Genomic DNA, 19,186 nt, shown 5'->3' on the forward strand with positions numbered 1-19,186 from the left:
TTTTGCTTATGCACAGGGGCCTGCAGGAGATATATAAAGCAAAGTTTGCTTGATTGTACCTAACATATAGACTCGCAAGAATGATGGCCATAATTTAAACAACGCTGTTTTCAGCAATATACTTTTAATTCTACCACCTGCTGCGTGTGTGTTATACCTCACCTGGTTTGTCGTAGGGGGATCGGCAGGGAGATACATAAAAACGGGTCGAAGGTGTTGCTCTGCTTAAGGCAATGAGGGCACGTCAGAGAAGACCTGGAGAAAGACAGAGAGAGAGAGACAGATAGCAATTTTAATCTTTTAATCTTTTTTTGTGATATACGACCTCAGCTCAATGCATGATACTACGATTTTTTGATATTCTTGAAAGAAACATCATTACATATTTTTTCAGTCCACACAATACCCTTTTTTTTCCCAAAGCCATCCTCCTTCAATGTTCACGTCAGCCCATTGAAGTCACAGACCTTTTAAACATCAAAAAAACAGCGACCATGGGAGAAGAAGGCACTTTTAACTTCACATGACTTCACACACACTGCCGGACAGATGGACCGAGAGATAGCGACTTCCCTACGTGCCAAATGCGCTCCTTTCCCCCTCAAATAAGGAGTAAATGCACGGTAGAAAAGTGCTCTTCCTGAGTAAATCCTTCATGATGTTGGACGAATGTGAATATTCCACATGGACAATGGTGAATACCAAGCACGGAAACAGACCATCTGGACTCGCTCCACTGTTGAGAGAAGGGCAGCAAAGCAACAGAGGCGGGACGCTGTTCTGAATATTGGCATAATAACAGAGTGAGGCAGGTGAGATATTGCACTGAGTGAACAAAACAAAAAAAAACTACGCTAAACAACGTGGTGAGCTGAAGAGGAACACCACGGGGAAAAAAAGAAGAGAAGAAAGGTAAAGGATGGAAGCAGTGTAGGATACTAAGCGTAGAAATGGTTTGAGGAAGTAGAAACTAAAGTGGAGAGCAAAGGGACAAAGATGAGGAGGAAGACAACAAAGAGCAGGGCTCACTGGGAGGGCAGATAAAACATGAACAGAAGGTTGGCAGCAGGACAGTCGAGTTGACGGAAGCTAGAAAAGCAAAAGCCGTTAGAGAAGACGACACTGACAGGAACCGTCAAGGCCTTTGAGCTGATGACAGTGGAGCTGATCAGAGAGGGAGCAACCGCACGAGGACAGACAGACGAACCGGGGATCCCAACCTACAGCATGGCTTTGTATGAATCAGAGGAGAAGATCAGTACCACCCTGATGTCTGTATGGTAAACAGCTGCACAAGCTGGTTAGCTTAGCTTAGCTGTGACACAAAAAAGTACAGTGCAATAGCAACTTAGTTCTTTTCAAAGTTTACAAAAAATAACAAGTTTAATTTTTGGGCTATGTTACGTGTGGCCAGGTGTGTATGTGTGTGTGTGTCCTGACTCCACCCTGTTCTGCCTTCTTGAGCTCAGGTGTGGGTAATCACCTGAGCAGTTAAAGGGAGGCGGTATCAGGGCGGCTCTCTCTCTCTCTCTCATTACAGGTGTGTTGCAGGAGGAGGGAGGCTGTGCTGGCCTCACAGTCTTGTTGCTGTTTTCTCCTTTGTTGTTTCAATTTGGGTTTGAGTTCCTGGTTGTCCTGTTTTCGTAATCTATTTGTTTTTTCTGTTAATAGGTTAGTTGTTTCTTTTGTTAGGCAGCCTTAGTCGGGAGGATTCCCCGGATGCGACGGCCAAGGCTGGTCTGGGGTCTCTTCTCTCTTTTTTTTTTGTTTGACCAGGAACTCCTGCCTTTTTCCTTTCTTTAATTAAACACATTTATATTGACTGTGCTGAGTCGGCGTCCTTTATATGTTACTGGCCTCTTTTGTTCGAGTCTTTGTTTTGTTTAATTCAGGGCCGTAACAGGCTAATATAAACACACAAATATTGCACTGTCATGCTAACTTGCAGGCGTATACAAGTCAACACAAGCTATTTTGAGGGTAGCTAAAGGCTAGCAGGGGCTTCATCTAACACCAAAGCCGAGCCAGCTATTTCCCCCTTTACCCCTTTAGCTAAGCTAATGGGCTGCGGATTGCAGCTTTATATGTGACGCATAAACATGAGAGTGGTGTCAATATTCTTGTCTAACCCTTGGCAAGGAAGCAAGTAAGTATGTTTTTCAAAATGTTGAGCTTTTTCTTTAACATATGAACATTTCATCACAGGTTGTTGTCATGTAACCTGAGTTTTCATAAAGAGTCAGATAACGTGTTTCTGCTCTCAAACATTTTCAGGAAGTCCTCAATGCGTTTTGTCTTCCCTGAAAGCACTACCAGGAATCCCTCAAGGGATTGTGTGATGGAAACAAACTGACGCTGACACAGTGGGGATGGGTGAGCAAACACAATAGAACTCAGCTCTGACTACAAATCCACAGTGAGTTCCCAGTTGCGCAAGTTTCCTAGCGTAAAGTAATTTATCTCAACAAACCGTGACCGCAAACTTGCCTCAAATAACCTGTTGTCCTCCCTCAAACGTAAATGTAATCAAGCCTTTCGTCATGCAGCCATCGAGTGAAAAAAACATGCACGTCTTGTTCCAGCAGCACACAACGCTCTCACAAAGTATGAACGTAGTCCCTTTATTCATGTGAGCTCATTTAAGGTACTTGGTCCTGTTGCTGTGTTGCCTGAAGTTTCCTCATTTTCTATTCAACCTATTTTTCTTTGAGGCTACTTGACAAACATTCCTGAGTTGCCCGTTTGTCTCTATCAGAGGGGAAATTATTATCCTTTTATAGGGTTATAAGCTCTAAACAGGCAGGAAGCTGCTGATGTGGCCTTTTTCAACTGTGGTCATTTTTTTCCCAGTCATATTAAAGTTGTGTAACTTTGAGGAAAAAAAAGAAATGCAGATCTAGCTTTTAAGGTGTTAGATATCAGTCTGGAATATTGCTTTTCGTGGCACACCAAAAACTTTTCGGCAGTTTGCTCGATACTTAGACGACGTTGATTTTTCTTTTTGCTGTTTTCATTTGATTGTCAAAAGGAAATTTATTGCAATATTTCTGCAAAATGCCTTCTTACCAGCGACAGCTTAGCGTGTGTGTTGCCAGCTGGTCCTTTCATCTCCCGGTGTCTCACTATCATTTCTGCCAGTTGAGCTGTATCCCAGTTTGTGGTGATGCAAACTTGTCAAATTTACAAATGTGCTGGAAATAATACAACAGATTCAGAGCTCCACATTTCCTCGCTGTCAAGTGCTGTAACCAGTGCGCCGTGGCAGCCAGTCACAGGCCTGCTAATAATGCCAGTTTGTACTGACAGACGTATTCACACACACACACATGGGACACACACAGCATCTCTTAAAAAGTTTGTTGCGAGGCCGACAGTCTTTACAGTCTGCTGAGAGAATATGAGATCAGTATTCCTGCAGGTGTATGTGTGTGTGTTTGTGATAGTACTGTGCGTTCAGGTGTCAACCGAAAAGACTGCCATCCTTTAGTTTAGACCAGACACCGCAGGCTGCGTGACATTCAACCACAAACGTGCACACGCACTGCACAGCAGCAGCTGCTCTTATTTATCAGAAAGAAAGTTGAGCTGCTCAGCATCCCTCGGTTCTGCTCCAAGCGAAATAAATAACACTCCACCGGCAGCATCTCGAAACATTATGCGGTATCACGTTGCCTGATTCCAGCATTTTTCATACTGTTATTCTAAATTGAGAAGCTTTGCAGCACAATACGGTGGATGATGTAGGCGATGTGGATGGTGAAATGTACGCTGCACGAAATAGGTCACGATGTTGGTATACAAAATGTACTGAACAAAAGTTTTGCGATCAATCAATTACTGTGTCTGTGAGGAGCTGTTGTTGCAGGGTTTGCTGGAAATAGAATTTATTTGACAGCCCGCAGTAAAAGATTCCCTTCTGCCTAAATACATATTTGTATTAGAGTTTGTCTCCAGTCAAAAGTCTGTGAAAACGCAGAGAATGCAAATCTGAGGGAATGGCGAGGTAGCTTGTGAACATAGTCAGCGTTTTTTATTGTATATTCCTTTTGGTTACAACTGTCACTAACTCGTAATCTAACAATGAGATATTGACTAAAATGAGCGTACCTGTGTTAAGCTAGATTTGACAGGGTGAAAGACTGTTTATTTGATTCACATACAAACCAAGTAAATGTAAAAAAAAGCACCACGATAAAGCTATGCAATTTGCAGAGAATACAAACACAAACAAATGATTAATTTGCAGCGTTTGAGTCCAGATATTTACAGCTTAACGATACGTCATTTTCTTCCGAGATAATTCCGGGCACAGCTTTGGTCCCACAGCAACCAAACTTGAAAGTTCTTGTCAGAGAAACCTGATTGTTTAGTCGCTGCTGTCTTGACCCCATTTAAGGCGCAAACAGTCCCAGCCGACAGTGATGGATGAAGGCCTGGGGCTCAGGTGGAGATGCAGCCCGAAAACAAGTGAGCAGGGTTCGGTGTTGGTATTTACACTTTGAGAAGACTGAACTATAAAAAATAAGAATAAACTGAGGTTGTTTTTTAGCAAAATCTTCCCTCTCATAAAGGCTGGGAGTTACTTTTTACTTGCTGTTAGTTAACTACCACTGCACACATTGAACTACTTACTCCCATGAGTACCTAGAATCCAGTCAGATCCTTCCGGAGTAACCAACACTTCCCATAATTCAGTCTCTACAAACACAGGTCAAGAATATCATGACGCTTCAATCTAGTTTCGCTTGCTCGTGCCAAATAGCACACCCTCATACCACTGAGACTCTGTGATCTTATCAGAAGAAAGGTGTTTGACAGCCAAGAAAAGCAAAACAGGCTGTGAACAGCAGCACCAGATGTCCTGATGCTTCGGTAAGTCAAAAAATATGTTTGTGTTCGTACATTTTTACATACTGAATCCCCCCCAGGCCTGTTGTAAATGATGAATGGTCAAATGTTGTGTGCAGAGCGCAGTTAAAGCACCTGGCTAGACTGTTAAGGACAAAGCATCAGTGCACATTCATGAGTCAGCCTCAGATGCAGCAGTACATATCCTGACCACCAGGGTCATGTTTTACAAGGACTGATCAATAATCAAAACTCCAGGTTTGGTGCAATGATTCCTGGGCAAATAAAATGCTGAAGGAAAATGACACCTGCACTCTACTCTATGAATAACAAATCACTTTGTTTTCCTTTTTTCTTTAAACTGTGGTAGACAACTGTTTTGCTTCTACTCATCAATCTCACTCACCATCCCCATAAAGATTCATTTACCCATAAACTTCGCTTTCACTGAGCTATTCCCCCACTTTCTTATCACCGGACAGACAGCACAATTGAGTGTGCATGTGCTTTACTGCATGCAATTGGTTAAATGATACTTTCTCACGGCAGACATTTTCACCTGAAATAGTCACAGGTGTAACTAATACTATTGATGCCTCTGTTCCATTTAGGTGTGCAGTTAACCAGCATGCGCAGTACAAGAGCTCTGGGACTGGCACGCTCACGCTTGTTGTATGTTACACATGCCAAAGCCTGAGAACATAAGCAACTTTCAACATTAGTTCAAGAAAAAAAAATATGAACCTATATCATCTCTAAGCTTATAGGTAATATCTCGACTGGCATGTAAACATATCATGTTATCTGATGTTACAGTAGTCCTCTCACTGATGAGCCAAGGTCTTAAAATATCTAACTTAACAACTTCACAGACTGAAAGAGAGAGAGCTAGGAGAGTTCATTTTCTTCTGTTCGCCTGTCAGTCAGTCAGTCAGTCAGTCATGTGTCACTGGCTGTGGATTGGAGGGCATTCATCTCTTTCTATAGGAGAGAACGAGCGGAGACCTCCTGTCAGGGGAAATTAACTCAGCTAAAGGAGCTGCCGAGACACACACACACACACACACACACACACATCACTTTTATACTTTTGTGCTCCCTCTTTGGATTCAGAGACAAAATCATGATTGCCCGTTATCACGAAGGAGGAAACTCATATATTAGGATTTTCGTCCTTCCTGTTTAAGACTAACTGACCAGATAACAATTACTATTACTGATAAGTGATAGAAGACAGCAGGGCATGCATGGCTGCGCTTTCCAAGTTGGTGATAGTAAGGACAGAAGATTGAAAACTGACTCTCGTTTTTGTTTCTTCCACAAAGCAACTTTTCCCGAGCAGGTGGATGGATTCAAAGGATGTTAACTAATCTAGCTGTGTCTCTCTCACGCACACTCAGGCACACAATCAATGTGTCTCCCTCAGCTCTCACTCAACTATTTCATCACTCCGTTAGAGAGAGGTATAGATGTATAGATGTATGCGTGACTGACAGGTTCTGCTGAAAACTTCTAATCAGCATTACAGTAAATAAATACGACAAATCAATAGTAATTTGAACATACGTAGGTCAGGTCTCATTTCAGTCTACAGGATTGGGATGTGGACTGCTGAAGGCTTTATTAACACATCAGTATTCTATCTAATCTATCTAAAGCCTTATCCATGTTCAACCCTCTTTTTTTGGTCTGGTCTGCCAGCTGTTGAAAAGACCCAAGTAGAGTTCCTTCATTTTTATGTAGCGTATTGCATGAGAGGACAAACACTTCCAATCAACACAGCATCAAAACGTTGTCTCTGCCCGGACTCCGCTGTAAAATAAATTCTTAAAGTCAATGGTAGTATTCCTGGTAAAATAAAGGTTACATAAAGAAATACATCTTCTTATTTTTCAGATTTCAAGCTACAACATACTCATGTAACAAGTAAGTATGGATGGATAGGATCCAAAGACAGAACCTCATTAGTTTAACTTTTCTTCTACTTTTTAAAACTTGCAACATTTTTGGCACCAGCTTCTCTATAACCTTGACAGAAGCTACTGCTGTGAATGACAAATAACTATGTAGTTCCTGTACATTTTCAAGTCTCCCACTTTCCCATATTCTCTCTCTTTCTTTCACATGCACACACACACACACACACACACACACACACACTGCATGAAAAGTGGGATTTTCGTCAGTATGCGGCACTGTAGATGGACGTGGAATTTCAGGTTTGCAACAATTTGCAGGCAACACTGAAAACTGCCGTGAATTGTCGGAAATTGACGTGGGCCTTGCTTGACAGTTGTCCCCCCATGACCCCCCTCCCCCTGATTCTAGGGGAGGCTTTAACATGTAAATGAAAATGCTGTGAGCTATACAAATGCAAATCAGGGTAGCAGGGGGAGTTTTACCCCAGGTGATCTTTTTCTAAAAGGTGTTAACTTCATTTTAAGAAAATCTCTGGTATAAATAGATGAGGCTCAGTATAGCCTAATTATAGACCCTTATATTTTAGCTTGAATGGATTTATTTAATGAAAGTATGCTAGATTAATTACTGTGTATGTCATAAGCAATGACCAATGTTATGTAAAAAAGGTTATTTATTCTTTTCTCTCTCTCTCTCTCCTGGGAACAAGTTAAAGATAAAACACCAGTTGTTAAGAAGTTAAAATTTGCATGAAATATTTTGAGATAACCAAGATATTAAAATATATATATAAAAAAAAGCATTTCTATAATTTCATGGGTTCTGAATGTTTTAAAAGCAGTTGAAAAGTAATTCTTATTGCGTGTGAGAGTTCATGACCTTTAAGAGTTTTTAAACTTCCGGGTTGACCGGAGCGTGAGTGACGAGGAAGAAGGAGCGGAGAGTTAATGGCGTCGAGCAGCTGACAGTGGACTGTGTGTCGTCAGTGTCGTGTTTTATCACTAACAGACTGTGAACTGTGGTCGGACGACGTGCTGTGAGTGTGTGAGTTGGACTCTCCATCGCAGTCGAAGTGTTTGTGTTTTATTGGACACGAAGCAAGTTCGGCTAAGCTAGCTAGCAGGAGCTAAGCTAGCTAGCAGGAGCTAGGCTAGCGGCCCGGCCATTGTCGAGAAGACTTCTGCGCGGACGGGAGGAGGTTTGCCGGGTCGCCACGAAGAATGTTGCCGCAGAGGGACACGGAGGTTTATCGCTGCGGGCATTTTGTTTTCACAGACTAAACTCGCCTCATAACAAGCCACGTCTGCAAGTCCAGATTTACACGATGCCGATAATGACGCCATTGTGTGTAAGTAACTGTTACTGTTTTCTCCCTCGTTTAATTTTACTGTGACTTACGTTTCTTTATTCATACCAGTCTTTTTATATAGTAGTATAGTATTTTTATATATATTATTTATTTATTTATTTATATGTATATATATATATATATATATATATATATATATATATATATATATATATATATATATATATTATATTTTATATTTTATATATATATATATATATATATATATATATATATTTTATATATATATATATATTCCCACCGGGGTTTACATTTATAATGACCCAGGGTGACCAATCACGAGTGATTTTGCTTGTTTATGAGTAGTGGTTTCATCCAATACTGAGTGAGGATATTCAAGCCAGCCCACACATTCTCTGGCCAGGCGTGGTTTCGCTGCTATTCATATGCAATTGGAGGCGTTCGCACCTCCGGGAGCTCCGCTGACGTCATGGTTCGTTTCCGACAATTTTCGGCACAGACAAACGCCATGTTCACAGCCTGTAAATTGTCGTTAACTGCCGAAAATTAGGGAGATTTTCGGGCGTTTACGGGGCCGAAAATCCCACTTTTCATGCAGTGACACACACTGTACATCTGACGTTCAGGGTGATGCTGCAGGACACAGTGCATTTACGTGAGGTGGAACTCATTCTCTCAACAAGCGACTCCTCCATGGTATCTGCTCCAGCAGGCCAGTATTTGTGCCTGCACTGCAGCGTGCATACACACACACACACACACACACACTAGGGACTGGTGGGTCGCCACCAGTGTGTTTTAATGAGCCAAGAATCTGGAGGCCTGGATTTTAGGAGTTTAAGCATATACATTTTTGTACAGTATAGGGCCAATCCCAGGGGTCAATGTGATACAGACTATATTCTCCAGGAAACACACACACATGGAGTAGGGAGAGGAAAGGTTGTGTGCTGGACAGAGTCAGAGTAATATGGAATAAAGTAAGAGTCGGAAAACCTGTGATAACGGTGGTTAAGGAAGCATTTATATTTGTATTTTTTTCCTCAACAGTTGTGAGGAAAAAAAATCAATAATAGTTATAGCAGTGATTTTTAAAATCATAATAGATTAATTGTTGGATCTATGAGATAAACTTTTGAGAAGCTCTTTTGGGTTAGGTGAAAAATGATGTTAATGATCAACTGATATTCCTAATTTTCTTTTGATTGACTAATGGATAAATCGACTCTCGTTGCAGCTCTAAACGTCAATTGAAAATCTCTGTAGATTTTGCCCTGAATGACCTGACCCGACTACACTCGAGTGTGATGGTGTGTCTTGTATGGTACATTTATTTATTTTCAGAGGTCATTTAAAGCTCTGGCCGGTAAAGAGGATTCAGATATGTACTTGCTTGTCTCTTATTTACTGTGAACTACTGTAAACTCGGAGAGAGAGGCGGCAAATGACTCTGCGCAGACACCTTTTGTTTTTGCAAAATAGAGAGGGAAAGCGATCAAAGAGTCCAGTGGATAATGCCCCTCACTAACTGGCTAGCGCCCACTTCAAAGTCTGGCACTGCAGGGTTCTGGGTGGCAGCAGCGGGAGGGAGAGTGGTACGTGAGGCCGGGCTCCAAGAAAGCTCCGTGGGTGTTGAAAGCGTCAAAATCAAAGTGAGGAAGGTCACCGCTTGGCCATATTTTCAGGATCCGCTCAGCACTGGACTCACTCAGCGTAGAATGACCAGACAGGTGCCTCAGAGAGGTCAGCGTGAGCACATCCCAGTCCGGCTGCATCTTCGGGGAAAAGAGGAGCCCCCCTGCGGACCATCTTTGAAGATGAGAGAAAGTTTGCACCCTTTTTCTGAAGCGCTACGTCTTCAAAGGATCTGGCATCAAAATATGTGATTGGTGGGGAGAGCATGTCCTTCTGGACAGGTATCCGTTGGCTTTGTTGCATAAGTAGCTTTTGGAAGGTTTTGCTGTATGGAGCATTAATTGTTCATGGCTCTTGATTCAGGCAGCTGAAAAACATGATGGGACTTGCTTGCATGCTTAGTTTGCTTCAATTGCTCTATAGAACTGGAGATCATAGAAATTGGGGGTTCTATCCGACAACATTTATTACGCAAACTGTCCAACATCCTAAACGTTTTCACGTTGAATCTGCGTCAGAATAATAGCCACTGTGATAAGAAAACCAGTAACCAGCCTGAACTATCTTGTTTGTTCAGACGGAGACAGAGGCTGGGGCTTTCCGCACATCTTCCAGGCCATTAAAAATAGATGCCACAAACTGAGAGTGACAAACAGCGGAGGGGGGAGGGAGGGACGGCTTTGACAAAGGCTCATTTAAACGTTGCAGCACGACGGAGTGACTGGAGCACCGTCTCCCACGTAGGCAGCCCAAACCACAAGACAGCCCTGGCTCTAATCGCAAACATTTATTCAGATCAGACAACTCCACTGAACGCCTCTGAGGACCATCTCTGCGAGATATAAAAAGAATCAGGAAGGAAGAAGAGTGAAGAAGGAGAGATCGGCAGAGTGATGTCGACAGTGAGAGGAGGGAAGGCCAGAGAGAGAGAGAGAGAGAGAGAGAGAGAGAGAGAGAGAGAGAGAGAGAGAGAGAGAGAGAGAGGCACAGATAGATAGACGCAGCCGGAAACAAAGAAACAAAAATAAGACACTGCGGGATGGAGGGCGAATGATTGCTCCCTTGTTGGTCTGCATTTAGAGGCAAAGTGACTCCAGTTCCCCAGTGATTACACCATGTAAAGAGGAAAAGAAGAGGGAAATGGGAGAGAGGAGGAAGATGCAGCAGACTGAAACCAGCTCAGACTAACTAAGACCAACTAATGAGATGAGAATACAAATGCACATAAAGATTTTTTACAATGAAGAAGGCCTGATGAAATCCAGACTGGAAAACAAATCACACACCATTCGGGTATCTTTGTCTATTATTTATTAAACGAGCGTGAGTCACCAGAGAGAATATCGCCTCAGAGCTTGAAAACTAATCAACACTCCGAGGTTTCAATTAGAGCCCGACTTGTAGTCAAGTAACCAACGCATTATTAAGGTCTGGGGGCAAGAAACTGCTAATAAGTAATACAACACAGTCTCATTTATATTTCAAAGATAGTTCACAATGAAGACAGCGATGTAGAGTGCAGATCAAGGCCATCACATAGACCGAGTGAGCTTATTGAGTGCTTCGCTTATTTAGTAAGTTATTGAGTGACGTTAACAAACGCCACTTTTCCATGATGTGGTCGATCAGAGCTTCTTTTGTGATGCAGCAAGCTTAGACTAGTTAGTCCCAAAGTGGCACACAAGTTAGGACCAACAAGCTACATCAGGGATTTATGCCAATGACATGACAGCCTGCTTCTGAAGAATGATACAGTGCATATTACAGGTAGTCATTTGAAAGGGCAGTGTAGAAATTACACTCGTGCTTGATAAATAGACACTTGGAGCATCTGTATGTTGGAGATAGTGGTATACCAATGTTATGCTGAAGAACTGAAAAGGAGCCAGGAAGACAAGTAAACCTCAATCTTACTGTGTCTATTATTTAAATACTGGGCCAGCAATACTAGCCCAGAGGCCAAGATATGAATATCAGAGTATGAAGAGGCAGCGATAAAAAAGATACTGTGTTTTCAAAACTGAAGGTTTTTATTCCTAACATGTGAGAGTTTGCAAATTTTTACTGTTTGATATTGTTGTAAATTGACTGTCTTTGAATACTGGATGTAATCTAGAGAAAACAAGGTGACCTTGACATAGAGGGAAATGTGACATTCGTTTAAGACTCTTTTCTGCCATTTTAAAGCAACATCATCTAGAAACTGGGTGATTTGGCACTCCAAACGGTTTTATGAGTTCAACACCACTGTCATATATACCAATCCCAGGTCTGTGACAGTTAGTCAGACGTATTGTAGGTGGTAACTACAAACAAAACTCATTACATCATAACAATGTTATGAGTTGAAAACTTGTCGGTACACTAATGAGGAAAAATCACATCTGCTGCTCTTTATCTCCTTCCACACTCTTCCTCTCTCTATTGTTATACACATCTTACTCTAAGCCCCTCAGGTGATTCCCACAGTCCCACATTTTGAGGTTTGCGGTTACATGATAAGCTTGTTAGCCAGGACGTAACAACTGGCAATGACTCTTGCATAGAGCAGAGAAAACAGCTGTTGGGTCACTGTGTTTCTACATATTGATTCTGGCTCTCAAAACAAAATAAAGGAATAAATACATAACACAATGTACAATCCCATCCTCCTAAATGACGATTGCACATTAATTCACAAGCTATCACATCGTTGAATATTACCTTAAAGGAGAACTTCGGTCGATTTAAACATGCAGCTTCATTGCTCAAGCTACCCTTGACTTGCCAGTACCGAAGACGCGAACAAATTTGGTCCAGCCATTACAGAGCTCCGTGAACGGAGACGTAGCATTGAACGCTAACAGCATGGGGTCAGAACTTTAGACTGTGTTTTAAGCGTCTTAACATGCTCCACATCTCACACCAAAAGTTATGCAACATCAGCAGACACCTTAGCACACAGCACTGTAGCGTGTATGACTCAAAATGAATAAAAAAGTAGTTAAAACAGTCTGTTTGTTGACATCCGTGTGTTCCGGTAGCTAGACCAAACTAGCGTATCCATCGAGTGTGCACTTAACAGGCCTAACAGGCTATTGTAAGGCTCATGGCTCATGACAGGCTGTAACATGGACATGTACATTATGAACATAAACACGAAAATGCTGGATTACGTTTCCGTCTCCGCCAGTGAGGGAGTAAGTGCACGCTCGATGGATCAGCTAGTTTAGTCTAGCTACCGGAAGACGCCGATGTCAACAAACAGGTAAGTAGCTCCTTGCACAAACACATTGTTTTAACTACTTAATCTACTTTTTTATTCAGTTTGAGTCATAAACGCTACAGTGCTGTGTGCTAAGGTGTCTGCTGATGTTGCATAACTTTTGGTGTGAGATGTGGAGCATGTTAAGACGCTTAAAACACAGTCTAAAGTTCTGACCCCATGCTGTTAGCGTTCAATGCTACGTCTCCGTTCACGGAGCTCTGTAATGGCTGGACCAAATTTGTTCGCGTCTTCGGTACTGGCAAGTCAAGGGTAGCTTGAGCAATGAAGCTGCATGTTTAAATCGACCGAAGTTCTCCTTTAAATGTAACAATCAGATATCAAGACCATTATGTTGACTTTGTTGACAGTATTTTTAATGAAGATTATAAAGAATTTTCAACCGATTTGGAAGACTTGACACTATGTATGCACCAAGGAATTAGTGTTGGAGCTCCTGGCAGACTGTAAGGACACACACTCCCTTTGGCCAACTGGCCACTGATCATGCTTAAATAGATTAAAAACCATTTTGTGATGACTGAGATTGTGTTGAGGTTTGTTTTCAGTGGACCAGTTGATGTAACAGTGATGTTGTCCACTCTAAAGGCTGACATACGAGCAAAACGTTCTCTCCACCTCGCCTGGTCCAATTTCATAGACCACTGTACCACTAACAAGTGTGTGTATTGTTGTTAGCGATACTATTACAATGCATTAGAACAGCTTGATTGCAGCGTCAGAAGTAAACGTCCTTTTACTCTAATCAGCTAATGAATTGACAGCAAATCTGATAATGTCACATGAACACTCAGATGTATGTGTGTGTGTGTGTGTGTGTGTGTGTGTGTGTGTGAGAGAGAGTACTTGTGTGAATAGTGTGAGAGGGAATGGAAAAGAGAATGAATAAGAGATGGAGAAGAGTCTTTTGTCTCTTCTACAGCTGACTCAGTGAATAGAATCAGTGCAAGCCGTTTTAAATTAGTCAGGCTTAAGGCATCATGGAGACAAGGCTCCGCAGTGACACAGTCGCAGCCTTCAATCCATCACCCACCAATGAGGGAATAGGTTAATCCCATGAATGAATGGCTGGTTAACCTCACAGCATAGTGGTCAATACTGTACAAGTATCACGGGCCGACCGTCTTATGGATTGGCTCGCATACTTATCTGCTGAGGGACGAGTGAGAGCGTTGCATCAAACATGACCCAGCTTTGATCTGCTGGTCCCTGTTTTCCAGCGCGTTCATGACACTGAACATGATTCACCAGAAACAAAACAAGAAGGCAAAACTCTTCAGGGGCCAATCTCCTTTTTTAAGAGGGTTTACCTGCGTTAAAAATACCTGCGTATACACACTATTTTTGGTGTAAAATGGTCCTGGAGAACTTCTGACAAACTTCACATCCCATTTCCAGGGTATAAAATAATTTATATGTGGAGTTAACATCTTGGACTAGTGCACGATTCACTTTATGGGTTCGTACTTACTTATTCATGCTTGTTGAAAAAGTCAAGCAAAGGTCAAGTGTGTGTTTTATCAAGTATTATGTTGAGTGTCATCCATTTACTGCCTGAAATTTACAGTAATTCAAATAGACAAGTGACGTAGAGTGAGAAAATGAGACAAATATTGACACCAAATGTGGTGTTCAAAGAGGTGCCAAGGGCAAACAGGTTCTCTGACAGCCTGACTGCAAACCTTAGTTGAGTGCCAACCGTCAAATGGGCGTCCAATCTGGCTCACAAAAAGTCCATTAACTTCCCACAGAGTTGAGCACTCGGGTAATCTGTCACCAAGTCTGTGATATCTGTCATCAGCTGTCAACAACTGATCAATTCATCCATCTCCCTTCATTCCCAACTGATCGGATTGCACTTCACGAACAGTGGTTCCACCTGAAAGCTGCAGAATGGATGAGACGTCAGTCCTAATAATCCTAGTAGAAGATGAATCCACAGTTTGTGATTCACGCTATCATTAATTTGAGTGTTTTCTGTTCATGTGAATTCGAATACTCTCAGTGCCTGGCTGTTTCTCTCTTCTTTCAGTTTTCTCTCTACCAGCAACATTATTTGCTATTCTTCATCAGCAGTAAGTTTCATAATGTCGACCAAACAAACGCAACAAACATTTAGGATGTTTTTCACCCATGACACTGTTGTCATATAGTAGGTGAGTGACATGTGGAGGAAGCTTATTGTTATTGTTTTTTTGTGAATTGGCCCTGTCTAAATAAAATAATAATAATAATAATATTAATGTCATGTCATGTTATAAGATATGAACAGAAAAGAAAACTGTTATACTTCTAATTATTTTCTAACACTAATTTCCCAGAATGCAGGGAAATCAATTAAAATGTATTATTTTTATCCAGCAAATAGTCAAACCAGGAAATGTTCAGTTTACTACCATATATGAAACAGTAGTAGTAGTAGCATATTATATATGCACATATATGAAGCTGTAACACTTAGGAGCTGCACTAATACTATATAATACACTGAATCAAAATATTTCCCTCATTTAATCTGCTACAGTATGCACTGAACTCCCTCAATACTTGTAAGTCTTTCTCCATCATTCAAACATTTGTGAACCTGTATCACACAGTGGCTGTTACATACATCCTGTCAGCACATAGTGATAGTCTGGGCAAACAGACAGCACCCATTGAGCTGGAGTTCATCACAAAAGTTTGCAAGGAGAGACTTCCACAGTCTACTTTGTTTATTTTCTTTGTAGAAGTGGGAAACTTTGCTGTCTGGGTCGGATCGCAGTCTGTTCTCTTACATCGCACCATAAGGAGCGGTCAGCAAGTCCCTGCCAAAAAGATGAAATGTTACCTCTCCAAGGTGAAATTTTTAATTCCAATGAAGAACTTATCTGTACTCTGTCTTGTTATTTTTGCTGGATGTGGAAACATACTGTTCTGTCCTAACTGCTGATGACAGTGCATCTTCCACGGGGCTGAAACAATTCTCATCAAGGTCAAATTCAGTTCAGCCTGCATATCATATATTTATTTTTTCTATATAAATGCCTCTTTAGAAGTTTGGAAAATTACTTCCTCTCCGGCTTATTGCAAGTTAGTAATTTCAAAGCATCAGACTGACCACTCACAAAAGCCTGAAATGGAGCAAGTCTCTCCCTGTTTACTGCCTTAGATCACGGCCACATTGCTCGGGAGTCAGGTGAAAAGTGAAGGCAAGATGTGAAGTAAATGTACGCAGCCAAGTGTGCCAACAAGGTTACTGAAAGGTCGAGAGTCAATTCCATTAGCAGGTCTATTAAACCGGAGAACCTCAGTTTCTGACTTTCCTCTGTGAAGGAAGCACAGAGAACCAGAAACCAGTACTAAACACGAATCCCCTGAGTCCTTCACAGGTCTGTCTGACCCACTTTCCCAAGCTACTGATTCTTATCCGTAGGAGAGAAAATACACTCTCACCTGTGCTGAATACCTATTCTTTTAAAAAGTATGTGCATTTCAGTCTGTTTATACCATCACAACCTCAGGACAATCGATATAGTGCTCGGTGGAATCCAGCCTGCATACTGCATAATTGATAAGGGACCAAAGATAGTTTCCAAAATATCGTCCTACTTCTTACTAAGAGCTTTGGGTTATTTACTTTGACAGAAATGTTTGTCAGTTTTCTTTTTGCAAAATTTTACCATATCAGGATAAACTAAGGGGACCCCAAAACAAACAGAAAACAAAACAATACAAATACACAAGGCACAACACTCAGTTACAACCTAGATTATAGACTATTGATTAAACTAGAGAGGAGGTAGCATTGCTAAAGACACGTGCAATTTGTTTTAGAATAAGAAGAATAAAACACTTTTCAATAAGCCACATTAAGATGAGCAAAAAATATGTACAGGTAATTATTATAGAAAAAGCCCTATACATAAGAGCTTTTGCTTCCAATTTTCTTAGAGACAAAGGGGACCACAAAGAGGAGCTGATCAGAGTATTTTAGCAACTGAAGTACAAGGTACAAAGAATTGATTGAAACAATACGGGTAGTACAAACCAATGCATTTAAAGATATGTTTTTGATGCAACAATGTTAACATAAGCTAGGGAGCAAATCTCTGTCTGACAGTAAATATAAAGCAGTGTCTTGAAGTGTACAGAACTCCATGCCTAAATCAACTGTCTTTACAGTACACTCAATGTTTGGTTTAAAAGTAAGTCAGGTTTGTTTAGAACGATTTGATAATCTGTGAAATTGTTACGACATTTGTAGAATGCTAAAGTCAGATGGCAATGCCTCTTGAATTTGTTATTTTTCTGATTCAACGTGTAATAGTATAATCTACCTGTAATTGAAGATTACAATGAGAAAACACTAACATCATCATGAATAAAAACAGAAAACAAGTGGTCCTACAGTAGGACCTTGAGGCACACCTTTTTGCAGACTTAGCAAATGAGTTATACCCTTGCACAACAGCACATGAATTAAACCACAACAATGTCTATTGAGAAAGGCGTGGTGCTTATCTAACGCAAGATAGTGATGTGTTAGGTCAAAATGAAATCTTTCCCATGCAAATACCCTTTGTGTAATAGTAGAGATTAGTTCAGAGCAGATCCGAGATAATTGTCTGTCCTTGTTTATTACCTTGGAAAATAAAGAAAAAGTTAAACATCTGGTATAAATGTTTTATCTATCCTAGTTAAGGGCAGTCATTAATAAACCTGCCTGGGTCTATTCCTACTATTGGTGTTATTTTCATCTTCCACACACAGTAAACTACTGAATGGTCTCTGAAGCCTTCTGACAAAGCACCTGCTCCCTACTCACCAGCCAAATTCTATATGGGAGTGAGCACAGTATCCAGTCAAGCAAACACTGAGAAGTGGGGACGACTCTAGGGGGCTCATTAATTAGCCGTGTTAGGTTAAGATCAGAATAAATAGATTTATCTTTGCTGAAGGACCTTTTTTTAACAAATTTGTATTCAAGGCGCCTGAAATAATAAATAATTTTACTCCGACAACCAAAATACAATCAGCCATGTTAGAAGTAAAATTTAGAAAAGAAGCTTTTAAATCATCACCGCATGCTGCTCATGTTTGGGCCTCTCACCTGTACTGAGCCTGGAAATGATCTTGGACAAAACTGTGTCGGTCTCGAGGCTGCTGTGTGCTAGCTGAACTGGGATTAGACGGATCCCCCAATGAACTGGGTCCCTGCAGAGAAACAGACACAGACAGAGAGACGGAAAGATGACAAATGTTCACTGAAGTCGACATGGTACATATTCACTTTATTACTTAAGAGAATTATTTGCAGACAGATGCATAAATACAAGCACATATACAAGTATACATCATCTTCACGATATTGAATAAGACATTTATTTTACAATAGTTTCCTACATGTTTCTCATAAGCTGCAGTAGGAAATAATTTATTTTTTCAAATTAGTTGTTATCATCTATATTACAAATTGAGGCTGCGTGCATGAAGTGCACTGTATCCCAACTGCGTTTACTCTGTTCGCCCAAGTTTATATCAGGCATCAGTATCCTGACTGGCAAAAGATTATTTTGCTGCAGGGACAGATAATGCGAAACTTTTATTAACATGAGCCAACGAGGAAACTTCCTCACCACCTAAGCGTTTTTTCGCTCGCTAAAATGTATTTCTTCAACAGACTGCAAGATGATCAAACAGATGTAGATAAAGACAGACTGAGAAAAAGTGAGAGGAAGAGAGATTTACACATGACAAGTTTAGTATCTGTTCCACAGGTGAAATCAAACAGCATGTACGCTGCGCGATAATCGGATAAGGGGGAAACAGGAGAGAAAAGTTTAAATGGTAGAGTTTGGAACAGTCAACACAGATTTTGTGTCAGAAATGTTTGAGATGTCAAGCAACCGCCGCGTCACCGTAATGTGTGCTGAAAACACTAAATGGCTGTGATACCCTCCATGCTGAGTCGGACCCAGCAGGGGGGCAAAAAGACTTCAAAGATAAATATGGGGATTAAAGAACGAAGGCGATGAATAAAAGATGGACTGTGATGATGAAAACTATGATTCGAGGAAACAGAGCAACAGATTGCTGAATAGTAACGGTGGTAATGACTGATTTGACACAGGCAAGCAGTTCCAGTCTTAGTCTGCTGCTAAATGGAGTTTTGCTGTGGAGTCGTGCATCGGGGTGTACGATCGGTG

The 19,186-nt window shown here is 41.1% G+C and overlaps 1 protein-coding gene across 1 annotated transcript in view; it reads right to left on the reverse strand.

Annotated features, from left to right (window-relative positions):
* The window catches only part of usp43a (ubiquitin specific peptidase 43a), a 132,549-nt gene that overhangs the window by 74,101 nt on the left and 39,262 nt on the right, over positions 1–19,186 (reverse strand). Inside the window, exons 3-4 of the mRNA XM_030417296.1 lie at positions 18,091–18,194; positions 163–255 (exon numbers count right to left, since the gene is read on the reverse strand). Coding sequence (XP_030273156.1) covers positions 163–255; positions 18,091–18,194 — 197 coding nt within the window. The remainder of the gene's footprint in view (positions 1–162; positions 256–18,090; positions 18,195–19,186) is intronic.

This window comes from Sparus aurata, chromosome 1 (genome assembly GCF_900880675.1).
Source record: "Sparus aurata chromosome 1, fSpaAur1.1, whole genome shotgun sequence".
Taxonomy (NCBI): domain Eukaryota; kingdom Metazoa; phylum Chordata; class Actinopteri; order Spariformes; family Sparidae; genus Sparus; species Sparus aurata.